Here is a 22,669-nt window from a genome sequence, read left to right on the forward strand (position 1 = left end):
ATAATTAAATAAGTCAATATTATGCTATTATAAAATGACTTCCACCGTGCTTAGGATTTTGTAACGAAACAGTTATTCCGCCAACATAGTTAAATCACTAATTATATTATTCATTTTAATTAAAAGTCATACAATTTAATTTATGAAAAATTCAATAAATTCAAATCGTATATATATTTGGTTCACGTGACGTATAAGTTTTTATTTAATAATAATCATTATTATTATACTATTGCGAGAAGACTTTCACACTCATCAGGATTTTATATAATATATCATTATGAGAAGACGTCTATTAGAATTTTGTAAGATGACATTATCTAATCACCTCGCTAATTAAATTATTCATTTTGATAAATCATTATACTATTAAGAATAGATTTTTTTATTTATTAGAATTTTATAAATATTATACTGTTAAGAAAAGATTTCAATATTGGTCAGGATTTTATAATTATCACTTGTATTATTATGAAAAACCTTCTAGGTTTGAATTTTGCAATGTAAAAGCTATCCTACCAATAAAGTTAAATCGCTAACAAATATATGCATTTTAATTTTTAAAACTCAAATATTTTAATTTATGAAACAATTCAATTAAATCCATATAATGTTTGAAACCCCTTTCAGTAGAATATAGCAAATATCAGGTTATCAAAATTTGGTTACTATCATATAAGTTCTTTACTTAGCAATTGGTCCTATTACGAATTTTTTTCACATATATCATAATTTTGTTTTAACTTTGTAGTGTAATGATTATACGACTAAAATTACATTGTCAACAAAATTATTTGTTTTAATTTTTAAAACTCAAGCAATTTAATTTAGGAAAAAACTCTAATTTAATTATCAACGATTTTTTCATAAATACCCAAGTCTAAACGATTTTTCGCAAAAATACTGTCATTTTTTAAAATAAATTGCAAAAATAATACATTCTTGAAAATATTTGCAAAAATACGGTGGTTGCATATGCAACCATATCAGCAACTGCAGCAACCACATATGCAACCACAAAAACAATTTTGAAAAAAACTGTTAAAAATTATAGTTATTTGCATAATAAGTTGCAAGTTGTTGCAAATGTGAAAATGAGTACCCTACGGAGCCTTACTAATATCAAGAAAGCAACCACGAAATCAACTAAAAACAACCATGAAATCAACTAAAAACAACTAATTAAATACACATTCTCTTTTCAATATCAAATATCCTATGAGACCAGCCTCCCCCTCCTTATATCTCTTTCATCTTTCTCCCATCCTCTCACTCAACTTATAATTACGACCTATACACAAATTGTTATCAACAACTGAGCAACTAAGAGATAAGAGATATAGATGTATAAACAACTGAGCAACTATGAGTCCATGTTATATATTAGTCGTATTTAGTGTTGTAATTTGATCCGGGCAGCTCGCGAGCTCGCCCGGTTCGAACTCGTTTTGATGGGCTCGGCTCGGCTGGTTTAGTTAAACGAGCTCGAGTTCGGGCAGAGGTTTTGGCTCGTTTCGTTAAACGAGCTGCCTTGACTCGACTCGTGAAAATTAACGAGTCGGATTCGGGTAGCGTTTTAGGCTCGATTTAGTGTTAAATTAAAGGAGCTGCCTCGCCCGACTCGTTGAAATTGGCTCGTTTAGCTAAACGAGCTAGCTCGACTCAACTCGTGAAAATAAATTAACGAGTCGAGTTCGAGTAAAGATTTAGGCTCGTTTTCTTAAACGAGCCGGCTCGGCTCGATTAAATAAAACTCTGCTCAAATTATACCCGGCTCGAAACTCGGCTCGCCCGGACCGAATAACAGCCCTAGTCGTATTCATATCAATACAATTAAATTTTAATTTAACATCTAGCCTTGACGAGATTGTTATAAAGATGAAAATATGGTGGTAACACTGTTATCACAAACGAGAACTCCACCGAAAATATAAATTCACTGTCAATTGTCCCGATTATAGTCATGAAAAAAGAGCTCATAAGACATGGTCAAAAAAACAAAGACAAATTAGTTATGAATTTATTTAATTTAAAACCTATGTTACACTTCAATATTAATTTGCCAAATAACTATTAGGGGTCGTTTGGTTCGAAGAGTGATATCGGGTTGGAATGAAGAATCGGGTTAAGCTGGTATGAGTTTGAGGTATCATATCTGATATCATGTGTTTGGTTGAGTGCTGGAATCAATATATACAATTTTCGTAAAAAATAAGTTATTAATTTATATTAATTAAAAATATTTATTGTCATATATTTTTGCATCATTGATTTAATTTTGTATCAAATATTAATATTTCATTACTTAAATAGAAACAAGAAAAAATAAAAAATAAATACATCCTCATACCTCCATCCCAAACCCACCTCCCCACTTGGGTATCAAAAACCCATACCTTGGGGGTTTAAGGTATGGGTTTCAGATTCTGTTTTTCCCAACCAAACATCGGGTATGAGTTTGGAATGGACAAACCTCATACCTGATTCCAGAAACCCATGAACCAAACGACCCCTTAATATTAGTTTTACAAGAACTCCGATTACCGTTACACATTATATTATTTACGAATTAAAAAAATTTAAGTTGTACTAAAAATTGAATACCCTCTCAGCCGATTATATATGTCGGTATTGAATATTTTTTTCATCTATTTAGAATCACAAAAGAATACAGGAAATTTGGCAAAATGCCTCTTTTTGCCTTGTTATTTGCAAAAGTACGATCTACCTATCATTATTGCAAACATACGTTTTCCTTATAATTTATGTTAAAACATTTGCGCAAGTACGAGACTTGTTCTGCAGTCCCTGTCTTCATCTTCCGCTGTCTTCTTGCACTCTCCTCTCACTGTTCTGTCTCCTCTCTTCTCGCACTCTCTCTCATCATCACCGTCGATCGTAAAAAGCCGTCGTTGAACCCACACTCGATCATAACTCGTTTCGAGTCAACTCGCTATAGGCTGTGTTAGATCTGCCAATTCACGGCGTTTCAAAATCAGATATCAAGAATGTTAATACCACTTGCAACACAAGATATCGAAGTGCAAGAGAGAGGGGCGCAAGGAGAGGGATGAGAGAGTGTGAGAAGAGAGAAAAGTTGATTTTGTTATATTAATATTGGCCCTGTAGGGGTGCTCTATTTGCAACCACTTTGCAACTTATTTTGCAACTAAATATAATTTTCAACAAATTTAACGAAAAGGGTGCAAAGTGATGCGCCAAATAAAATAAAGGGATGTAAAGTGTTTTATGTAAAACTATCAAACCTATTTTGCTAATAGGTGAAACCAATGAATGCAATTTGCAATTAAGTCAATAGGTACAATTTTTTGACGGTGACTTGTTACGTTATTACGTGAATAAGTGATTTAACTCATTTGAAACAAACATGCATTAAAATAATAGAAAGTCATTAGAGATAAATTTTCTGAATACAGAATATTTACACAAAAAAGGATAGAGATAGTATGATGATGAAATCTAAACATGTCACTTCGATAAGAATAAAGACCCGTAGCAAACTCAAATTTTGGCTTGTCAGCCATCAGCGAGAAACAACCTAGAAGGTGGGCCCTCGGGCGGATAGGCAAGAGCTTTTAAGAAGCGAGAAGCACATGAGCATTCACATTCAGCAACAATGGCGAGCACAGATATCAATAGCAGCTCTAGCGCCGTCACCCCCACCCCTGTTTCACGAAAATCGAGGTGGTCTCTCGCCGGAATGACCGCTCTCGTCACCGGCGGCACTCGTGGTATCGGGTCAGTTAGTTCATACTCTTAGTTATGTACACAGTATAATTTTAATTTTTTTTTTTTTATGTGTTGATTAGTGTTACTCTCTCTGTCCCTCGGATTTGCAAATGAGTAATGCTCGGAGATAAGAAAAGAAAAGATCGATGAGTGGCGGTGGATATGGTTAATTTTAATATTATAATACTCCATCCGTCCCATTTTAATTGCTTTTGACTTTTTTACTTTAATTTGATATAAAAATTGAGTTTTTTTATTAAGTGTAGATATAGGTTTTTTGCATCTCAATATACGTGTCAAAAAGTCAAACATAAGTTAAAATGGGAGAGAGAAGTATATTTTTTTGTAAATATAATACTATTTGTGGTAAGTTTTAAAATTAATCTAGGAGGACACTAAAAGAAGGAAAGTATAGAGACATGGTTTGGACAGATGGATAATCTGATATGGGTTGTGTTTGTATAGGCGTGCTGTGGTGGAGGAATTAGCGGAGCTTGGGGCGGCAGTGTACACCTGTTCCAGGAATGAAGAGGAACTGAAACAACGTTTGGAAGAGTGGAAAGTAAGAGGTTTTGATGTTGGTGGTTGCGTCTGTGATGCTTCTTCTGTGGCCCACAGGGAGGAGCTTTTTCGAAGGGTCTCTTCTTGTTTCGGTGGAAAGCTCAATATTCTTGTATGTCATTTTGCTTTTAAGGTTTAAGTATGTTGATTGTGCTTCTAGATGATGTGAATTTTTGAATTGTTCTTTGTGCATCTTGCTGAATTTTGATTTGAAAATCAATTTGTTCTGTTGTGTTGCTGAAATTAAATTCAGCAAAAGATAGTATTAACGGAAGCAATAAGGACATGATAGTTGCATCACTAGTAACTGATAAGTACTTATGTGGTACTCGTACATGACAGCTTACCTATTCCCTATCCCCTCTAAACCCCACCCCTGATGTGGGTGGCTCTCAAATGTTCCTATAACATGTTGTCTCCGGAAATCCCATCTGAGGTCATGTTCCAGCAAGATTGAACATAGTCATGTTCAGTCTTTATTTATTTATTTGTCCCACATCCATTCTCATGTGAATGTGGTCAAACAATTGTAATGTCCTCTCTGCTAATGTATGCGACTCTTAAATTGCCTGGAAATTCTAATTCAATATTTGGTTGAGCATAGTATGTCCACACATCCACCTCAACGTGTCTCATTTTTGCACATTGGTCAAGCGCCTTTATTTTTGTACACTTACAAAAATACAAGGTCAAAAATACTAGTAAATTGTAGAGTGGTGATTATTGCTCTTTGAAAATATATTTTACTAGCGTAGTATCTACTGTGTTGTTATGTATTCGTTTAATCATTAGCTCTTGTTGATGAACAAGATATAAAAGGTTTAGGATCAGTTTGATTTGAAAAAGGATATGCAGTATGATTGGAATGAAATTCAATCATTTCCCTATACTATATATATGCAAATTTACCAACTTACGATTGATTGCTCATCTCTCATATGGTTTTGCATTTCATCAACAAAACCTCTGTATCAGCTTTGTAAGTGCTAAATTTGTTTGTATAGCGGTAATTAGGGATGGCAACGGGTCGGGTCGGGTCGGGTTTCTTGAGATCCAGACCCGATCCATTATATTTCGGGTCGGTTCGGGTTCGGGTCCGGGTCTGGAAAATGAAGATCCAGATCCGATCCGTCGGGTTTTTTCGGGTTTCGGTTCAGGTTCGGGTCTAATTCGGGTATTTAAAAAATAAAATTAAATAAAAAATAAAAATTATATATCTATAAAAAAATGTGATGATTGATTTTTTTTTAAAATTTAGGAACATAAAAAAGGTTTTACAAGTTTCGTCTAAAACAATAAACACGTGAAACATGTTAACTTAATTGTATACAATCATTCAACTTATCACTTATATTTTATATTTTATTATATTTAGATTTTTTAATGCACAATAACTGAGAAAAATATTAATGAAATGAATATAAATTCTGTATTGAGCATATAAAATTAAGTAAAATGTTAATATTCATACCTAATAATTCATAATATTTCAATATATATACTTTACATTAAACACAATATATATATATATATATATATATATATATATATATAATATTTTGTATCGGGTTTTTATCGGGTTTCGGGTTCGAATCGGGTTTAAATCGGGTTTCGGGTCGGGTCTCGGTTCGGAATACCTGAGATCCATATCCAGATCCAAACTCTTTCGGGTCTAAAAATAAGATCCAGACCCAGATCCAGATCCAAAAAAATCGGGTTCGGGTAGACCCAATCGGATCGGAACGGGTCGGGTATCCATCGGGTCGGGTAAAACTGCCATCCCTAGCGGTAATTGGTCCCTTTTGTAAGAGGACTCTTGTGTATGTGCCTCTGTTAAATTGCTAATTTTACATGTGGTGAAGAATACTTGCCAGAACAAAATATAATAGTAACAATAATTGCTTAAAGTATAATGTTTAATTTAATTAAAGAACAAATGAGATAGGAAACGTAAAAATGATTTACTCTTGTAAAGGGTTTTACTTCTGGTCCTGAATCGGTGTTTCCTATCATGTATTTATATGCATGTTTGTTTTTCCAATATATATCTAAATAGGGTAGGATAGAAAAAGAATCGTAATTGATGGCAATGATCGATTATGTTAAAAGTTTAGCCTTCAATATTTGTTGTTTACATGACTTTGGTTGATGGGCGACTGGCACTCTCCCTAAAAAAGTATATGTAACTGAGTCCTTAGCTGTAATTATATAATATATGCTTTCTCCTGTACCATCTAGAGCGATAACTTGACTTTTCTGCTTTACAGATAAATAATGTTGGCACAAATATCAGGAAGGGAACTGCTGAGTACACTGCTGAAGAATATTCAAAGATCATGACTACCAATTTGGAATCCTCCTACCATGCTTGTCAACTTGCTTATCCTCTGCTGAAAGCATCAGGATCAGGAAGCCTAGTGTTCATTTCATCAGTAGCTGGTTTGGTGCACGTAGGTTCTGGATCTATCTATGGAGCAAGTAAAGGTAATCTCTCAACTAGCACTCTCTTTGTGTAAGAGAAGTTTAAAGTTCATGGTTTAAGATGCCTCTTTGTTTGTGTATATATTCCCAGGTGCCATCAATCAGCTTACAAAGAATTTGGCTTGTGAATGGGCCAAAGATAACATTCGGACTAATTGTGTTGCACCATGGTACATCAGGACATCACTTGTAGAGCATGTAATATTCTCGTATCCCTATGGTAATTTTAGACTTGGTAAATTTTACTCTGAATTATTGCCGTTAGGTGACAGTATATGCCAGCCCCCTAGAATATGGACTTGGAAAACAATCCTTAGAAACTCCCAAATTCGAATATGCAGACTGAGGGTCTTATTAGCAGTACCATGCAATATCCATATGTTCATATAGCAAAGTTGTTCTTAGAGCCCTAAGTTTATGTTCTCTTTTGACAGATTATACTGAGCATTGGATAATTAAACCTGTAGTGAATTAGTTGTTGTTTGTCTGCAGATTTTAATTTGGACTTTTAGTCAATTAGTCACTATGGGAGACTTATTCATATCTTCCACTGTGACGTATCATGGTCTCCATAAATTAATGCGAAAAGACAGTGAACTTTTCTGTGCAAGGCATTACAAGCCTCGTTAAACATATGGCTTTTGAAATAGTCACATGCACAAACTCACCCAATATCTATTTTCTGAGTCAGGGTTGGCACACACCAACTATAAGGTGTGGTTAGACTTCAGCTAGTTCTTAAAGATAAGTTACAGAACTTTATTTTATAAGAGCATTGAAATACGTGTCGAGCAGTGAAAAAAAAACGTGTAAAATTAAATAAGTTAGAGGGAGTATTTTTTATCGCGGAAAGGAAAAATCCTAGACTGGGTGTCTAAAGCGTGGATGGGCTTATGGGTCCACTGCATGCACACAAGAAATCTAGGGTTAATGTCTTTCCGTTATAAAAAATCGCTGATAGTTTGCTGCAACAATCGATTGGCAGGGATGTGGACCTATTTAATAAAGTCTAGAAGCAGCAGCCAGTAGGAAATTAGAAGTAAAATCTACACTGAACTTACAATGCCACTTGTCTTTGCAGTTACTCGAGAATAAAACGTTTTTGGACCATGTAGTATCCAGAACCCCTCTGCGTCGTCCCGGAGAATCAGAAGAGGTATCATCCTTGGTGGCATACCTCTGCATGCCTGCTGCTTCTTACATCACTGGCCAGATTATTTCAGTTGATGGAGGCTTTACGGTCAATAGTTTCGACGGTGTTGTGTAGTGGCTCCTATGTGTAAACGCAAATTCATGTTGATAAAGGATTTGTGTTATATCCGCTCTCCTTTTATATTTTGATAACATTGTTCCATTAAAATGTTGAACACCTTGAAAGATATTTTCTTATTGCAAGATCCTGTTTGGGTGGGTTGTCTATATTAGTTCAAATTGAATAAATCATTATAGTCTACAATTTTTTTTACCTTTGCTACAAATATAGCCTCCCATATTCTGATGCCTGGGGTAGTGTAAAAGATTTGTTACTCGCAGCTGGTCTCATTTGAGTAGAGTATTTCAGTTTGAGACGAGGAGCGTATTTGTCCGAACCTGCAGCTGGTCTCATATGAGTAGAGTATTGAAAAACGGTCCCCTCATATGAGTAGAGTATTGAAAAATGATCCTCGATTTCACAAATTCTAGAAATAATGCCCAAAATAATAGAATTGGAAAAAACGGCCCCAATACGAGTTGATAACACCTGATAATCTGGCGTTTCCAATTTGAGAAGAAAACACAAAATAAGAGTAGCGTTTTGGTGTTTTAATCCTATCAGAACGTCATACAATGTAGTGTTCTGTTAGGGGGAACGCTAGATGATGTAGCGTTTTGTATAAGTATACAAAACACTACACGGTGTAGCGTTACAAAATGTTACAAAATGTTATTTGAGGTCATTTTTCCGAATCTCATATGTAGGGTCATTTTTCCGAATCCTCATATGTAGGGTATTAATTATGAATATAACAACAGTGAGGGCCAACACTCTAGAGTATTCCAGTTTGAGACGAGGAGCATATTTGTACAAATTTTAAGTTATTTTTAATAAATGTTAAGTTGAGAAGTACACGTTTGTCGGTTTAAAGTCAGATATAAATCTGATTCAGAGCCGAGTTGGTAGTAAGCACCTTTTTTAATTTTATTTTGAATGATATTTATTATAAAAATCAATTTCAATCCTAAAATAAATAAATTATCAAATTTATCATTATTAATAATAATTTAATTACTCGTTTATAATATAAAATTATCTAAAGAGGCGATTTAAAAATTTTAAACTGAACACCGGACATATTTAACATACTAGCTTGCCTAAATCGGCTCAAAATCATTACTTGCTCAATTCTTCTGCCATATTTGTCTATAGTTGGTATTCCAAATTTGACTTCTTCATTGTGCTCTGGCTCTGTGAAGTGTGAAGCAACCATAATCCTAATTCTGTTTTCAAAAGTTTCCGGAGTGTTTCCACAACCATGACCCATTTTTTCATCATTAACAATTCTTGCAATATATGGCAAGTATAGAAAAGTGAGAAGTGCACAAGGATATTGTTTGCAATAAAATAGTGTTTATATAAATATCTAATCATTCAAGAATCTAACACTTGAAATCATCCACAATATCACATGATATTAATATTGTTACAAGACTACAAGGGTGTCTACTCTATCTAGTGCCTATCAGAGATCAAAGATCTGAAAATGGTTGCCTATAATCAAATTTTTGTGATGGTAAACAATTTACTTTACCATGCTAATATATATGCCTAGTACTGATATTTTACAAGCTAGGTGGTGGGGAAAAAGAACAGGGGAAGTTATTGTGCACGGAATAACGGACCGGAGAGGTTTCTATTGTGTTTCTTCGGTGCCTTGCAGCAGGATTATGATACTTCACAGACCTCTTCATCCACGTATGATAACAGCAGCATTAAGAGAGTATGCTATGTATCTTCCCATCACATGCCAAATATAAATCTGTGCAGGAAACCTATTGCATTCGTTTATTTCTTTAACATGCGTTTTTTACCGATCATGATCCTGTAACTTTCATAAGGACCCTCGTATGTCTCCCGCACAGCTATGCCCCAACCGAGGGAGCGCCCTATTTGTTGGAGTTCATCCATAAGTGAGAGAGAATCCTGAATATATATTCGTCCTAAGGGTCTTAGTATCCGGTCTATCTCTAACATAATGTTAGTGATGTTGCATCTGTTTAGGAGAGGTAATCAAATAAGTAAGCATCAATATAAAACACATAAAGCTTGATATAAGCATCAACATAGAAAACATAAAGCTTGATTCAACTTAAAGAACATACGATCCTAACCTAATATCCCAGTCCCAGTTATAGATATTGTTCTAAAAAGTACTATTTACCGCATGCACAAGGTCCTTAGTTCATAAATTTAAGCCTGATGATAAAACCAGATAATAAATTTTATTTTACAAATATAAATCGCCAGAAAAAATCATACCTTTTTCTTTCAATAGAGAACAGGCCAGATGCATGTAGGAAATCGTAGGTTCTTGGGTAAGTATCGAAAGGCTCACACCTGAAAATATTGTAATTTCAATCAATGTCAAACTGTAAAATTAATGAGCAATGCACAACAGATTATACGGAAAGCACGTCATAAAAGAGTGCACGAATTGAGGAATACGGTATTGCTCTCTAGGAAGCATTTGTTATAGGAAGTATCTTAAGAGGCTTTGAGCACTAGAACTAATACTTTTTACTAGGCAATCAAATTCTATTTTTATATGTGAAGCATTACAAGTCTGTAATCACCGACAAAAAGTTAAAGATCTTCCGAGACAACAATTCTAAACACTACTGCGTAGTATATAGCATAGCTGTACCAGTCATGCATAACTCCCAGAAGTCCACGATCATATATAACAGGCAAGGTGTTGGGCCCGCTAACAGGAACAACGTTCATAACCCAACAATCCGGATTATTTTCTATTAATGCTGCTGCGAATCTGCCAAAAGCAAAGTAGGTGGTGATTAATAATAATAATCCTTTCTAAATGCCAAATTCAGAACTAGAGATGTTCATGTAGGTATAGCTCAACCCTTACTATAATCACAAACTACCTCCAGATTTATTACTTCTGAATCCATATGAATTAAATTAAATTCATATTATAAAATGAGTCGAACTGGCTATTTAAAGTTAAACAGAGGGACTTCGAATGCAAATACGAAATACTCTCTCATTGATTGACCTAACTGAAATGCTTAAACAAGAAAACATAAGTTGGGAGCAAGTACCCTCCGTAACCAGCTTTCATGTCCAGCACATTTCTACGTAAGAACCTTTTCCAGTGTAAACCACGGATATTGCTGGCTATTGTCTCATTCCAGTAGTTAAATTCTGCCATAAAAAGCTCCTTTCTGGATAAATAGGCATCAATCTTTATACTCTGAAGTCTGTCAGGAGGCTCATATAACCGTGCAGGCCATTTGGTAACTTTAGTTCCATATCCAGTCTTAGGTAGTGGACTAATACACGCCTTTAAGTCAGTGTACCTAGATTTAACCATTTGAGCACCATGTTATATGATATGTTCCTTAAAGCCTTTGTGCAGACTTGAAAGAAAATGTATTTTAAAAGTCAAGAGATAACCAAACTGAATATGATAAAGAGGCATAAAATTACACGTGCATATTTTCCTAGAGCATATAAAGAAAAAGTACCAGACATAACCAAGAGACTTATCTAATATCTGCATCATACACATCGACTATAAATGATAAACAACTGCCGGAGAAGTCTTTAACTTGTTCTTTCTAACTTAATTTGAGAATTATAATTACTAGAGAGCTACTTTTATCAGAACCTGAAGCTTCGGAGAACGTGCACAGGAAAATTAAATAAATAGTGCCAAGATGTGCTCAAGATGTGGAATAATAACACACATGCTTCTTGTTTCAAATTGATTTTTTCTATAGACCAGCTTAACTAGGATTATTAATATAACTTGAACAAATTTACAATAACAAAATGATGAAAAGAGGTATATGCACATCATAGCATATTCAATTTGATATTCTGAACAGCAGTGCATTTTGACATATTGTGAGCATAAGCACAATGTTTAGCATAGGCAATAGTCAGCGTTCACTTGGATGAAATAGAATGTGGGGAAAATTGAATGAAATTTGTACTCTAAATTGGGGGTGATTAGAGAAAATGTCTATAATTATCATTCTTTCAATCATTTCATTCCAAACTATTTGAATTAGAAATCTAACCCACATGTTTAGGAAGGAATACTCATTCCACTTTTTCATCATGTTTCCCTACAAGGTTCATCATAAAAAATTTTGACCCGCTCATATTTACTTATTTAGTCACTATTTTCTCATACTTTCATCTTTATTCATAAAACTTCTTTATAATTTTTCATTCCATTCTCTCCTCCATGTGAACGCAACCTAAAGGGTTCTACAATTACCTGACTATAACTATTCGTATTTAATTGGTAGGTATTCTCAGAAGAACTGGAGAATATTCATTTCTAATATTTATATAAGCACTATATAACTAAAAACCATGCTGAAAATATAATAATACTAATTAAATAATCACCCAAAGCTTCACAACAGTCAGGAGGTAATCTTTCGAGAGTGTTATGCATCAAGGTTTTTTTTTTTAAATTTAGGCTTATATGCCTTACAAATGAGTATCTGTTCTAATACTTCTCGGGGTGAGCCAGAATCGAACCTGGTGTCCCGGGACAACAGAGGATAAACCCACTACTTGGGCTATCCAATCGTGCTCTGCATCAAGGTTTTTCAATGAGAGGATAAGGATATTAACAAGAATGTAATATTTGGACATTAATGAATATTAATTAGAAATTTATATATGAAGAATCTGACCAAGGATATTGGTAAGGATATTGGTGAATTGTGATTCTGATTTTGAACTTGTAATCTACTTTGTAAATTATTGTAAGCAAAATCGAAGTAATTTTGCTGCATTTATAGCCTGTGTATAATACTCGTGAGTTGAATTAGTGACAAGTTACCTTAATTCTTTAGTAATGATAGAACCTTGAAATCAAGACTGCGATTAAAAGAGGCAGGTCATGTCTAAATCTTAAATGGTTAGCACTTGACAGCAAAATGAAAGCCAGAGTTTAGCATAGTAATAATATGATTTCGATATCTGCTTTAACTTAACATATACACACACTGCATAATGCCTGTAAAGGTTCAGACTCAGCCTAATAAGATTATTATGACAGCAACATCTTCACTTAAGCAGGCAACTTGACTCAAATAACTTCACAGTTGAACAATTCCTGAACCAGGCTTGTTTTGCTTTCAACACATCTTAATGAGTAACTATTATTTGCAAAATATGACTCTGAGTAGAATCTCCCTTGAATAATACTCAATGTATAATACTTAAAACTGGATACTCAATGTATGCATTATAGGCACATTGAGTTTAAATTGGTGCCAAATGAGAAAGAAGAATATATAACATAAAGATTATACATCTAGAACAGACTATACAAAAATCTAGAACATATCATATATTCATATCTATTAACAAAAATCCTAGTAAATGGATACTCAACGAAAGGACCGAGATGCAATTTAGATACATTGAGTTTAAGTTGGTGCCAAATGATGTCAGAAGAAAATAAAGCGTAAAGGTTGTTATCCGTTATTCATATCCATCAACGAATAGTCTAGCCATTATACATATGTCACTTGAATGTTTAGTACACCCCAAATGCTACTTTAAAAGGAAGAAACAATAAAAAATAGTGAACTATAGAATGATTTTGAAGATTATATTATATACAATCAAGGAGAAAGCTTTACCAAACATTATCTGGATCATCATCAGGTTCGCACAATGGTGGCTGTGTACCTTGCTCCCGGCTTAGATAACAGGTGTTGTTAACAGGCTTCTGCCATATTGCAATATATCCCTGCTTCTTCACAAGATTCCAGCATATTCGGGTAGTGAGGCTAACCATTTCTGCGAAGACAAATAAATACTATCTGTATATAAGTATCCTGAAAAAAGAATGCCACGCCCCAGCCTATTCTCTGAACCAAAGCTTGGTTCTTCAAAATTAAAGCCCTCATTTAATGCATAAAAGAACATGGTTTCCACATTTCCATGTTAGTACTTCATAGGCTATATCAATGCCAACTTTTAAAAATCAAAATTATTGGTCGAAATAGAGTTCAGGGAATGTTACCTTCCCACTGTTTCTGTAGAACTGGTTCATGCTTATAGACAGGTTGTGCTGCCCAAACAAAATAACCTCCTCCCCGAAGCATTCTGTCAATCTCTAGTAGCAAGATTCCATCTGTATCATAACAAATTATAAGCTTGGTTTGAGTTCACAAAAAAACACAAAGAAATATGTGTTCTTAGTTCTTCGGATACTATTATGCAGTAACAAGATAATTAGAAGTAAAGATGCTAGAAGTAGGTCATGCTTAAAAAAGCCCGGGATGAAACCAAATTTGAAAATATCAGAACTTTGAAGTCCAACAGTATTAAGTAATAACTTAGTAAGTATAACATATAGGTTCATACCCTAGATAGTGCACATTTGCATCTCAAGCTTGAGAAGATATTCAACCAGGATGTTTTTTATGCATTTAATGCTAGTTTACTTTGAACAACTGACAATAACTTTTGCTACTAAAAACCGTGACCATGCACCGAGTAGATGAAAACAGATTGTGTCAGATGAGATAGTTGTCTATCTTCTACCTTACGCAGACACGTGAAGTTATAGAATCTTTATATTAATTCCATATATGTATTCTCATGACTGTAGTCCGAATCAAATGAAATTGAGACCTCTTGAAACTATTCTTGAAACGTAAGAGTGTAAAGGACGAAAAGGCTTTTCCTTCCTCAATTGGTTAATGGCCCTTAGCACGGATAATACTTTATTTGAAGCATTATATGAAATGCTTCTTTGTTAATCACATGAAGTAAACTTGTACAGGCATGAGCGATTTTGTAACTTGCATGTAAGTATCTGCTAGCAATTCAATTGACAATACCTATCAGCCATTTAAAAAATTTCTATGGATGTGCAAGATTGAAAAGCATACCATCGCGTGTCCAATTAATTCTACATCTTGAGCAATGTATTAGGTCAAAAGCCTGACTAGGATATAACAAACGCCGTGTTGCAAAAGCAGCTTCCATTGCAGGAACACCCCGTTCCAATGCAAATTGTATCTGGTTTTCATGAACATCTTTTGGAGCTACTGACATAGTAAGAACATTCCGTGAAAATAAAAAAGCACCGAAACTTGCAACACCACATCCAACATCTAAAGCAACCCGTGTATGACCTCCAAACATAATATCAGGAACCATCTAAACATCCAAATACAGGAATTGAGAACCACACAAGAAGCAACTACACAGACTCAAAATTAACAAGCTATAATTAAGAAGTTAAACCTCGGAAATCTGATCCAGGTACTGATCGGCCCCATGTATAAATTGTGTTCCACCGCCTGGAAACCTAAACTTGTCTTTATCTACTAGAATCCAGTTCTGACCGCCTTTATCTTCAGCCAAACGTGCATGAGGAACATTGCTAAACCATACCTAAATTTCAATAATTCATCATATAAAACTGCAATGCTGGAAAAGTGTAACAGTTTCCTTAAAATTCTACCTAAATACGATATAAGTTCAATAAATTACTCGTGATTTCCCATCATTGATCAGGTAACCAATAATGTAAAAACAATTCTACATTGAACACAGAGGACAAAAGTACAATGGAAGAGCATGTACGTACAACTTCATCTCAACACCTAGTCAGCTTTTGTTCACTTGGTGAGAATGGAATGAAAGATATAACAAATTTTTAAAGAAAGAAGATTGTATGAGTGAGAGAGTGAATGAACATGAAGTCTAAATTTTGTATGATGAGTATTGAAGGAGAAATGATGAAGAGATGGAATGTAGCATTCCTTTTAAAACATGTAAGTTAGAATTTTAGTTCAAATAGTTTGGAATAGAGTGAAGAAGGAATGAAAATTAAAAGGAAAGAAATCCTCAATCTTCCCTAGATAAAAGTATAAATTTCATTCCATTCCCACCTCATTTCATTCCATCCAAGTAAAAAAAACAGCCTCACTCTTATAATCTCTTGGAGACACAACGTCAGAACTAATCAATCAAAAATCTTGTTCAGTTAAGGTAAATAAACAAAATTCAATGCTTTCTGTAGTTAATACACGAAAAGAAACGAACTAGTCCACTAATTTATATTGCATGTCAAAACATTAAACAATACATGTATCAAAAAAATTGCAGTCATCAAACAGGATAATAATCTATCTACACATTCAATTATATATCAAGCACAGAGTAAGGATCAAGTACCTCATCCCGACTTCTCGGCCAGGGAATCGTCGTCGTATAACCCAAAGGCGTCCTAACCAAACAATTCAACCTCGTCTCGGGACAATGCCTCTCAAACCTCTCCCCTCTCTTGGTCGACTTCAACTTCCTAATCGCCTCCACATTATCCAAACACGGAATATACTCACTCAAACTCCAATCACACAACTTCATTCTCTTAACTCTAACCCTCCCATCAAAAACCCCAACCTCACTCTCATTCCCACTCCTCCGATTCTCCACAAGCTCCGCATCAAACTCGCCCACACTAAACTCCTCCGTCATCGCTCCGGCCTCATCCAACACCCCCATCCTCTCCACAAAATCATCCGAGAGCGGCGATACCGGAGCCAGGGTTTTGAAATCGGACGCCGTGTCATTACTAATAATCGCGGAGAGATCAAAGAGTTTGTTGAGATTGGGAGAGAGAATGACTTTGGAGGGAGAGAGGAGAGATTGAGTCGTGAAGAAAATTAGCTTCTGATCACCGTTGTTTTGTGACCAGATTTTACCTAGGTAAAAGAAGGTGAGTGAAATGAAGAGAATTACAGTTGTTTTGAGACACGCATTTGATTTTAACTGATCGACGCCGCCATTATTAACTGCCTTCATCTTCGACCTGCATGTGTGTACACGAAAGAGATTTTACGGTGAGGGTGAAGAGAGGAGACGTGTAGGAAGAGAGATGCAGATGTAATTACGTGTTGGTAGCGGCCGGGGAACTCGATCATTTCTTATATCTAGTCTGGATCTCGTCGATCTTTTCGGCTGTATCGTCATGTTATAATTATTCAGCACAAAAATGTTTTTGTAAAAGCAATCTATCGGTTTGAATTCGGATATATTCAAACGCGCGTGGAGTGAGGAGTAACTAGTAAGTAGAGATCGAATACACAGCTACTTTGTGTAGTTCATTCACTGAAGTACTGAACAGCTAATTTATTGAACGATAATTTGGCTTAATTTATTTTTTGAATTTATGAAAAATAATTATTTAAATATTTTGATATTTCGAATAATAAATATAAAATACTTTCTTAGTATTTATAGGCAGAGGGAGGTATAAAAATACTTTTATCAGAACATAAGTCTTTATTTCGTAATAACCTTGTTTTGGTTATTAAGTGATAAATTTTCAATAAGCTATAATTAAATTTTAATTTAGACGATAAATATATAGATTTTTTTTTTCAAGATAAATATTTCCTCCGTCCCAGTAGGTTGTTTACGTTCACTATTTTTACATATTTTGAGACTGTTAAAAAGTATAATTCTACAACGCTTTTTTAATTTATTTTTTGAATAAAAGTTTAAACATCAACTTTTATTTAGACAAAAAAATTAAAATACATTAAATATGATGACCTCCAAATATATTTTATAAGAGTCTTAAAATACATGTCAAAATATAATGGAAAGAACTTGTTGGGTTTTTCTAATAAAAAATGTAAAATATATTTGTATATTTTATATTCGTAATATTATAATATATGACTCTTAACAATTAATACATTAAATATGATGACCTCCAACTATACTCTTTATATTTACTCATTATTTATATTTTATTATTGTTTGAAAGAAAGGTTGGAGAGAGAAATGAATAGAATTGAGAGAAATGAATAGAATTGGGGGAAGTGAATATTGCGTGAGCTCGTGGGTTTACCAGTGCGCACCCGAAGGGTAGCGGCTGCGGATTCCTACGTTAAAAAAATATATATTATATTCAATAATAATAAAGTTAAATAGAATCGAGAGAGGAAATTCATAAATTTTTAAAAAGTCACCTCGAACCCATTCGAGCACTATTTTTTCACACGCTCTTTATATTTAAATTTAAATATCTATTTGAAGAAAACGTTGGAGATCCTCTTAGATCATAATTGAACATGAAATTTACTTTTGTCCATTTTTATTTAATTTTCCGTGATTCTATCTTCAATATTTCCCTCAAATAATAATAAAATATAATTAAAGAGTAAGTATAATAGTGTTGAGATTGTCACGCGCCACATTCATTGTACTAACTTGTTATGAGCCATATCATATATTAATTGGTGAATAATTTAGAATTCATCATAAAGTTTTTTTTTTTTTTGATAAAAGAGCTAATTCAATAATAAAAAGCCATACGGCATCTACATAAACAGTCATGTCGAACAAACAAAATACAGAAACAATCACTGATTAATCCATTCTTCTTGGAGATAAAATCACGTGATTTGTTGAAGATGATATATACACATGCTTCGTCATTTTCGCTTCCGCCATAACCAGTTTGAGCTATCGACTGAGAATGCAATCGCCTAACAACTTTTAATACTAAATCAAGCACCATACTCACACAAACGGTGAGAAAATAACAAAACTCACACAAACGGTGAGACAACAAGAAAACTAAAACCAATCGTGACAAACTAGCAACCATAGACTTGCAATCCTTAGATCTGGGGAACAAACCCACAAAAAAGATAACTCAAGGCTCTTTCGAGAATAAAATCACCGAGAAGAACGAGAAATCCGTAACTCCGTGGAATTGAGATCTCAGAAAAAATGCCAGATCGAAAAAGGCTTTAAATCCTTAGATCCGAAAAAACAAACTAAAGTCAAAAACTTAAGAAAAAAAAATTAATCTTACCCAATAAGAAAGATTTTAAGGGGATCAATAAGTTTTATTGAAAAAGTGAAAACAGAAAAATAAAAGGTTTTGGGGCTTTCCACCGGTAAAGATCCGGTGGAAGCCCCGACACTGCTGAGAAGAAAGAAGAGCGGCTCTGAAATAGGGTTTGAGGAGAGAAGACGGGTGGAGTTTTTTTAACTGGACCTGTTGTTATTCATGGATTCAAAAAATTCATAAAGTTTTTAAACATGCTCTTAATTTCAAATTTGATAAAGATATGTAAAAATAGTGCTAGTTAAAAATGTAAGTGTTTGTTCTCTCTCTTTTTTTCCCAAAGGATAAGGAATACACAGGTGTTCTTGATTTACTATTTATTACTTATAAATATATTAATATCCACTTGTCCAGCTTCTGTTCACTCAAATTCTGTAATGTTGGAGTTGTGACTTTATACAATGTATGTATTAACTTACTGGTGTGGTTAGATGCCTTGATGAGCCCAAATGACTAGGCTATTGGGGGCGAAACCCGTTTAGACGAAGCCCATTTAGGCAATTTACTCAGGTACAAACACTTTGCAATTCACTCATTTATTTATGATGATTTATGATGATACAGAAGGTTAACAAATCGACTTTGGACTGGTGTGAAGCCTACAAATTCATATGCCGCCTTGAACTTTTATTTAAGTGTCGATTGAGCACTAGACAACAAAATTTTGCAACCACTTGTTGACTGATACAATTCAAAACTGCCTGCTGGCTGCTGTAAATAATCTTCTAAATATTATTGCCAAACTGAATATATATTAAGCTGTCAGGTCTGGACACCTCATGCGCCACCTTACAAGAAGGTTTGTTTAGTAGTCCAGCAACAAAACACAACAACAGCTGCTGCAACAATAATGGCCACCGTAGATCATAGCAGCAGTAGCACTAAAGCTCCGGTGACTCGAAAATCGCGATGGTCGCTTGCTGGAATGACTGCTCTTGTCACGGGTGGCACTCGCGGAATCGGGTTCAGTTTATTTCCCCATACTTTGTTAGATTATTGGAGTGTTTTTTTTTTCTTGTATTTTTTTTTTAATATATTGTTTGTCCAGGCATGCTATTGTGGAGGAATTAGCGGAGTTGGGGGCATGTGTTTACACGTGTTCACGCAATGAGCAAGAGTTGAATGAGCGATTAGAAGAATGGAGAGCTAAAGGCTTTGATGTTACTGGTTCTGTCTGTGATGTGTCTTCTGGTACCGAGAGAGAGCAGCTGTTTCAGAGGATTTCTTCTTGTTTTGGTGGCAAGCTTCATATTCTCGTATGTTCTTTAATTTCTACAGCGCTTGCTCATTATATTCGGATCATGTTAGGCTACAAACTTTATCTATGGAGACGAGTGGACGTATACCTTATACAGGCCTTTGGTCTGTGAAGTTTCACTTTAAGGAAAATAGTGTAGTCATCCCGGGATTATAAGATTAAGCCCTGCTCTAACGGCTGCCTCTGGTCTGGCCTAAGGACCATGGCCTCTCTCCTTAAATTTTAAGTTTCAGATCACAGATGTACTCTGCTCTTTACTTAGGACTTGTATATATTTTTATCTACCTTCGGTGAATGCTATATTTTATACATGCTGGATAAAGTTTACAATCTGACAATGCGGCGTTCATGATCCCTAATTGTTACAATAGCCTTTACATTTTTTAACAATTACTTCTTTAACGTGTTGGCTTAGTTTATGAACTAACGAGAGTCCCAGTGAATATATATATGCTTTGAGCTAATGAAACTGCTAGTAAAAATATGACCCTTGTTTCCTTCCATGTATAAATTTAGATTGGTTGCGAACTTAAGATATAATTAAACTTTATCACATGAAGGGTGAACAAATTGACTGCATTGTTAATGTTCTGAAATCTAGTTTACAGCACATGTTGATCTTCACCCATGTTCACAAATTTTGTGTTTTGAAAGAGGCTGGACTGTTTTGTGTTAGTAACTTAGTTTTCTATTCACAGATAAATAATGTTGGCACAAATATCAGGAGAGCAACTGAAAACTATACAGCTGAACAATATTCAATAGTCATGGCTACCAATTTGGAAGCTCCCTACCATGCTTGTCAACTGGCTTATCCTCTTTTGAAGGCGTCCGGATCTGGATGCATAGTGTTCAATTCGTCGGTAGCTGGTTTGGTGCACTTAGGTACTCCTGGATCTGTCTATGGAGCTGCTAAAGGTAATATTCTCAATTCTCTATTCTCAACTTACAGCGGGATCCATATGTAAGACAACTCTCTATACAATTTGCGGTGTTAACTTTATGGTCTCTGGTTTCGGTTTCTTATCACAGGCGCAATCAATCAGCTCACGAAGAATTTGGCTTGTGAATGGGCCAAAGATAACATTCGGACTAATTGTGTTGCACCAGGGTACATCAAAACACCACCTGTAGAGAAGGTACTATGATCTTAATCTCTTATGCTTATTGTAATTTTAGTACTCCTCTCATTTTATATGAACCACTTTCCTTTCTTGGATGTCCCAAAAAAAATGAACATTTTTTTTATAGTATCTATATAAAGTTATTACAACCACACGTTTATAAACTACACTTATTTAACATCCACCAACTCTTTTATGTGGTTAAGATTAAGTCAAGTATTTATTTCTTAAAAACTTTGCTAGTCAAAAGGCTCGCACAAATTGGGACGGAGGGAGTATATATTAATATCTTTTCACATACACATATTTTGTTCTAGAGTTATTAAAAAGCAGTAGGAAATTTAGAATAAACATCTGAACTGGACTTATGAAACCATTTGGGTTTGCAGTTATTCGAGAGAAAGAACTTCTTAGAGCGTTTGGTGTCCCGGACCCCGCTTCGCCGTCCTGGAGAGACTGAAGAGGTGTCATCGTTGGTGGCATATCTTTGTATGCCTGCTGCTTCTTACATCACTGGTCAGATTATTGCAATCGATGGGGGGCTTACTGTCAATTGTTTTGAGCGTGTTGTCTGATGGCTCTGTATAGAGGCAGAGGTGTCAACTTGTTCACTTCTTATAGTGAATTTTTGTTGTTTTGACTTTATTTTCTGTAGATTGCATCAGTCGTGATGAGTAGTAAACACCTTCAAATGAATAATGATACTTCCCGGGTGGACATTCTGGCAAGTTTTCAAGTATGCAGTAGTTTGGTGCTTTGAATCAAAGATATTTGTTGTCAATAACAGCGTTGCCGTCTATTTGCTGATGGACTATGATAACATAAATTACTGCTCCTTGGTAAATCTAACATAAGCAAGCTCTGTTAATGTGATATAAAATAGGATCATTGGCATTTCTGACTGTGGTGCTTAGAATACATTTAGATATCGAATATTGTTGTACAAAAATTATGTTTGATGATCGGAAATATCTCTGTCTAGAAGTCAGTGGATGCTGTTCGTAACTGCCCGAACTGATTAAATATCTTATTATTTAATTAATCAGCCGATTAATTCCCGATCAATCCAATTAATCTCTGATTAATTCTTGTTCCGTGACTTCACCGATTAAGTCCGATTACCGATTTTTACAATCCTGAAAAATATAATTATACTTATTTTTCGATTATGGTATAAATAAAATGAAAATATTTATATGATAATTATAGCAACATATACTTCAATTGAAAATGTCACAAATATTTAGAATTCTTTCGATCACACATTTTTAGTGTTTCACAAAGAAAAAACACAAAAATATATTTACTGTATACGATAGAAACTCTTTAAATTAATACTCGGTAAATTAATAAACTCTCTA

General features: G+C 34.6%; 3 protein-coding genes across 4 annotated transcripts; 2 read left to right on the plus strand and 1 right to left on the minus strand.

The window, feature by feature from the left end:
• The first annotated feature begins 3,504 nt into the window (after positions 1-3,504).
• LOC108210922 (tropinone reductase homolog At5g06060) lies at positions 3,505-8,257 on the plus strand. The gene is made up of 5 exons (XM_017382384.2): positions 3,505-3,759; positions 4,216-4,423; positions 6,579-6,795; positions 6,884-6,990; positions 7,874-8,257. The coding sequence occupies exons 1-5, from the start codon at positions 3,638-3,640 to the stop codon at positions 8,057-8,059; spliced, it is 840 nt and encodes a 279-aa protein (XP_017237873.1). The 5' UTR covers positions 3,505-3,637; the 3' UTR covers positions 8,060-8,257.
• Positions 8,258-9,436: 1,179 nt separating this feature from the next.
• LOC108210891 (probable methyltransferase PMT11) lies at positions 9,437-17,092 on the minus strand. 2 transcript variants are annotated; one of them, XM_017382348.2, is made up of 10 exons: positions 16,954-17,092; positions 16,235-16,871; positions 15,299-15,448; positions 14,941-15,211; positions 14,067-14,177; positions 13,681-13,840; positions 11,110-11,367; positions 10,695-10,817; positions 10,310-10,387; positions 9,700-10,043 (listed from the first exon to the last, which is right to left on the minus strand). In XM_017382348.2, the coding sequence occupies exons 2-10, from the start codon at positions 16,862-16,864 to the stop codon at positions 9,836-9,838; spliced, it is 1,989 nt and encodes a 662-aa protein (XP_017237837.1). In that variant the 5' UTR covers positions 16,865-16,871; positions 16,954-17,092; the 3' UTR covers positions 9,700-9,835. The 2 variants fall into 2 exon arrangements, with proteins under 2 accessions (XP_017237836.1, XP_017237837.1); XM_017382347.2 differs by having other exon boundaries at positions 9,437-10,043; positions 16,235-17,064.
• Positions 17,093-19,650: 2,558 nt separating this feature from the next.
• LOC108211614 (tropinone reductase homolog At5g06060) lies at positions 19,651-22,036 on the plus strand. Its single transcript, XM_017383257.2, has 5 exons — positions 19,651-19,889; positions 19,975-20,182; positions 20,883-21,102; positions 21,217-21,323; positions 21,698-22,036. The coding sequence occupies exons 1-5, from the start codon at positions 19,777-19,779 to the stop codon at positions 21,881-21,883; spliced, it is 834 nt and encodes a 277-aa protein (XP_017238746.1). The 5' UTR covers positions 19,651-19,776; the 3' UTR covers positions 21,884-22,036.
• The last annotated feature ends 633 nt before the right edge of the window (positions 22,037-22,669 follow it).

The sequence above is a fragment of the Daucus carota genome, chromosome 3, assembly GCF_001625215.2.
Source record: "Daucus carota subsp. sativus chromosome 3, DH1 v3.0, whole genome shotgun sequence".
Lineage (NCBI taxonomy): Eukaryota > Viridiplantae > Streptophyta > Magnoliopsida > Apiales > Apiaceae > Daucus > Daucus carota.

What these genes read in the sequence shown, in the direction of transcription:
- LOC108210922 (XM_017382384.2), top strand. Translation starts at nt 3,638, where the DNA reads ATGGCGAGCACAGATATCAATAGCAGCTCTAGCGCCGTCACCCCCACC. An exon ending in GGCGGCACTCGTGGTATCGG is followed by an intron (nt 3,760 to 4,215) that starts GTCAGTTAGTTC and finishes GTGTTTGTATAG; the next exon opens with GCGTGCTGTGGTGGAGGAAT. An exon ending in TATCTATGGAGCAAGTAAAG is followed by an intron (nt 6,796 to 6,883) that starts GTAATCTCTCAA and finishes ATATATTCCCAG; the next exon opens with GTGCCATCAATCAGCTTACA.
- LOC108211614 (XM_017383257.2), top strand. Translation starts at nt 19,777, where the DNA reads ATGGCCACCGTAGATCATAGCAGCAGTAGCACTAAAGCTCCGGTGACT. An exon ending in GGTGGCACTCGCGGAATCGG is followed by an intron (nt 19,890 to 19,974) that starts GTTCAGTTTATT and finishes TTGTTTGTCCAG; the next exon opens with GCATGCTATTGTGGAGGAAT. An exon ending in TGTCTATGGAGCTGCTAAAG is followed by an intron (nt 21,103 to 21,216) that starts GTAATATTCTCA and finishes TTCTTATCACAG; the next exon opens with GCGCAATCAATCAGCTCACG.
- LOC108210891 (XM_017382347.2), bottom strand. Translation starts at nt 16,864, where the DNA reads ATGAAGGCAGTTAATAATGGCGGCGTCGATCAGTTAAAATCAAATGCG. An exon ending in AATTAATTGGACACGCGATG is followed by an intron (nt 14,178 to 14,940) that starts GTATGCTTTTCA and finishes GTTATGATACAG; the next exon opens with ATGGAATCTTGCTACTAGAG. An exon ending in TCTACAGAAACAGTGGGAAG is followed by an intron (nt 13,841 to 14,066) that starts GTAACATTCCCT and finishes TTGTCTTCGCAG; the next exon opens with AAATGGTTAGCCTCACTACC.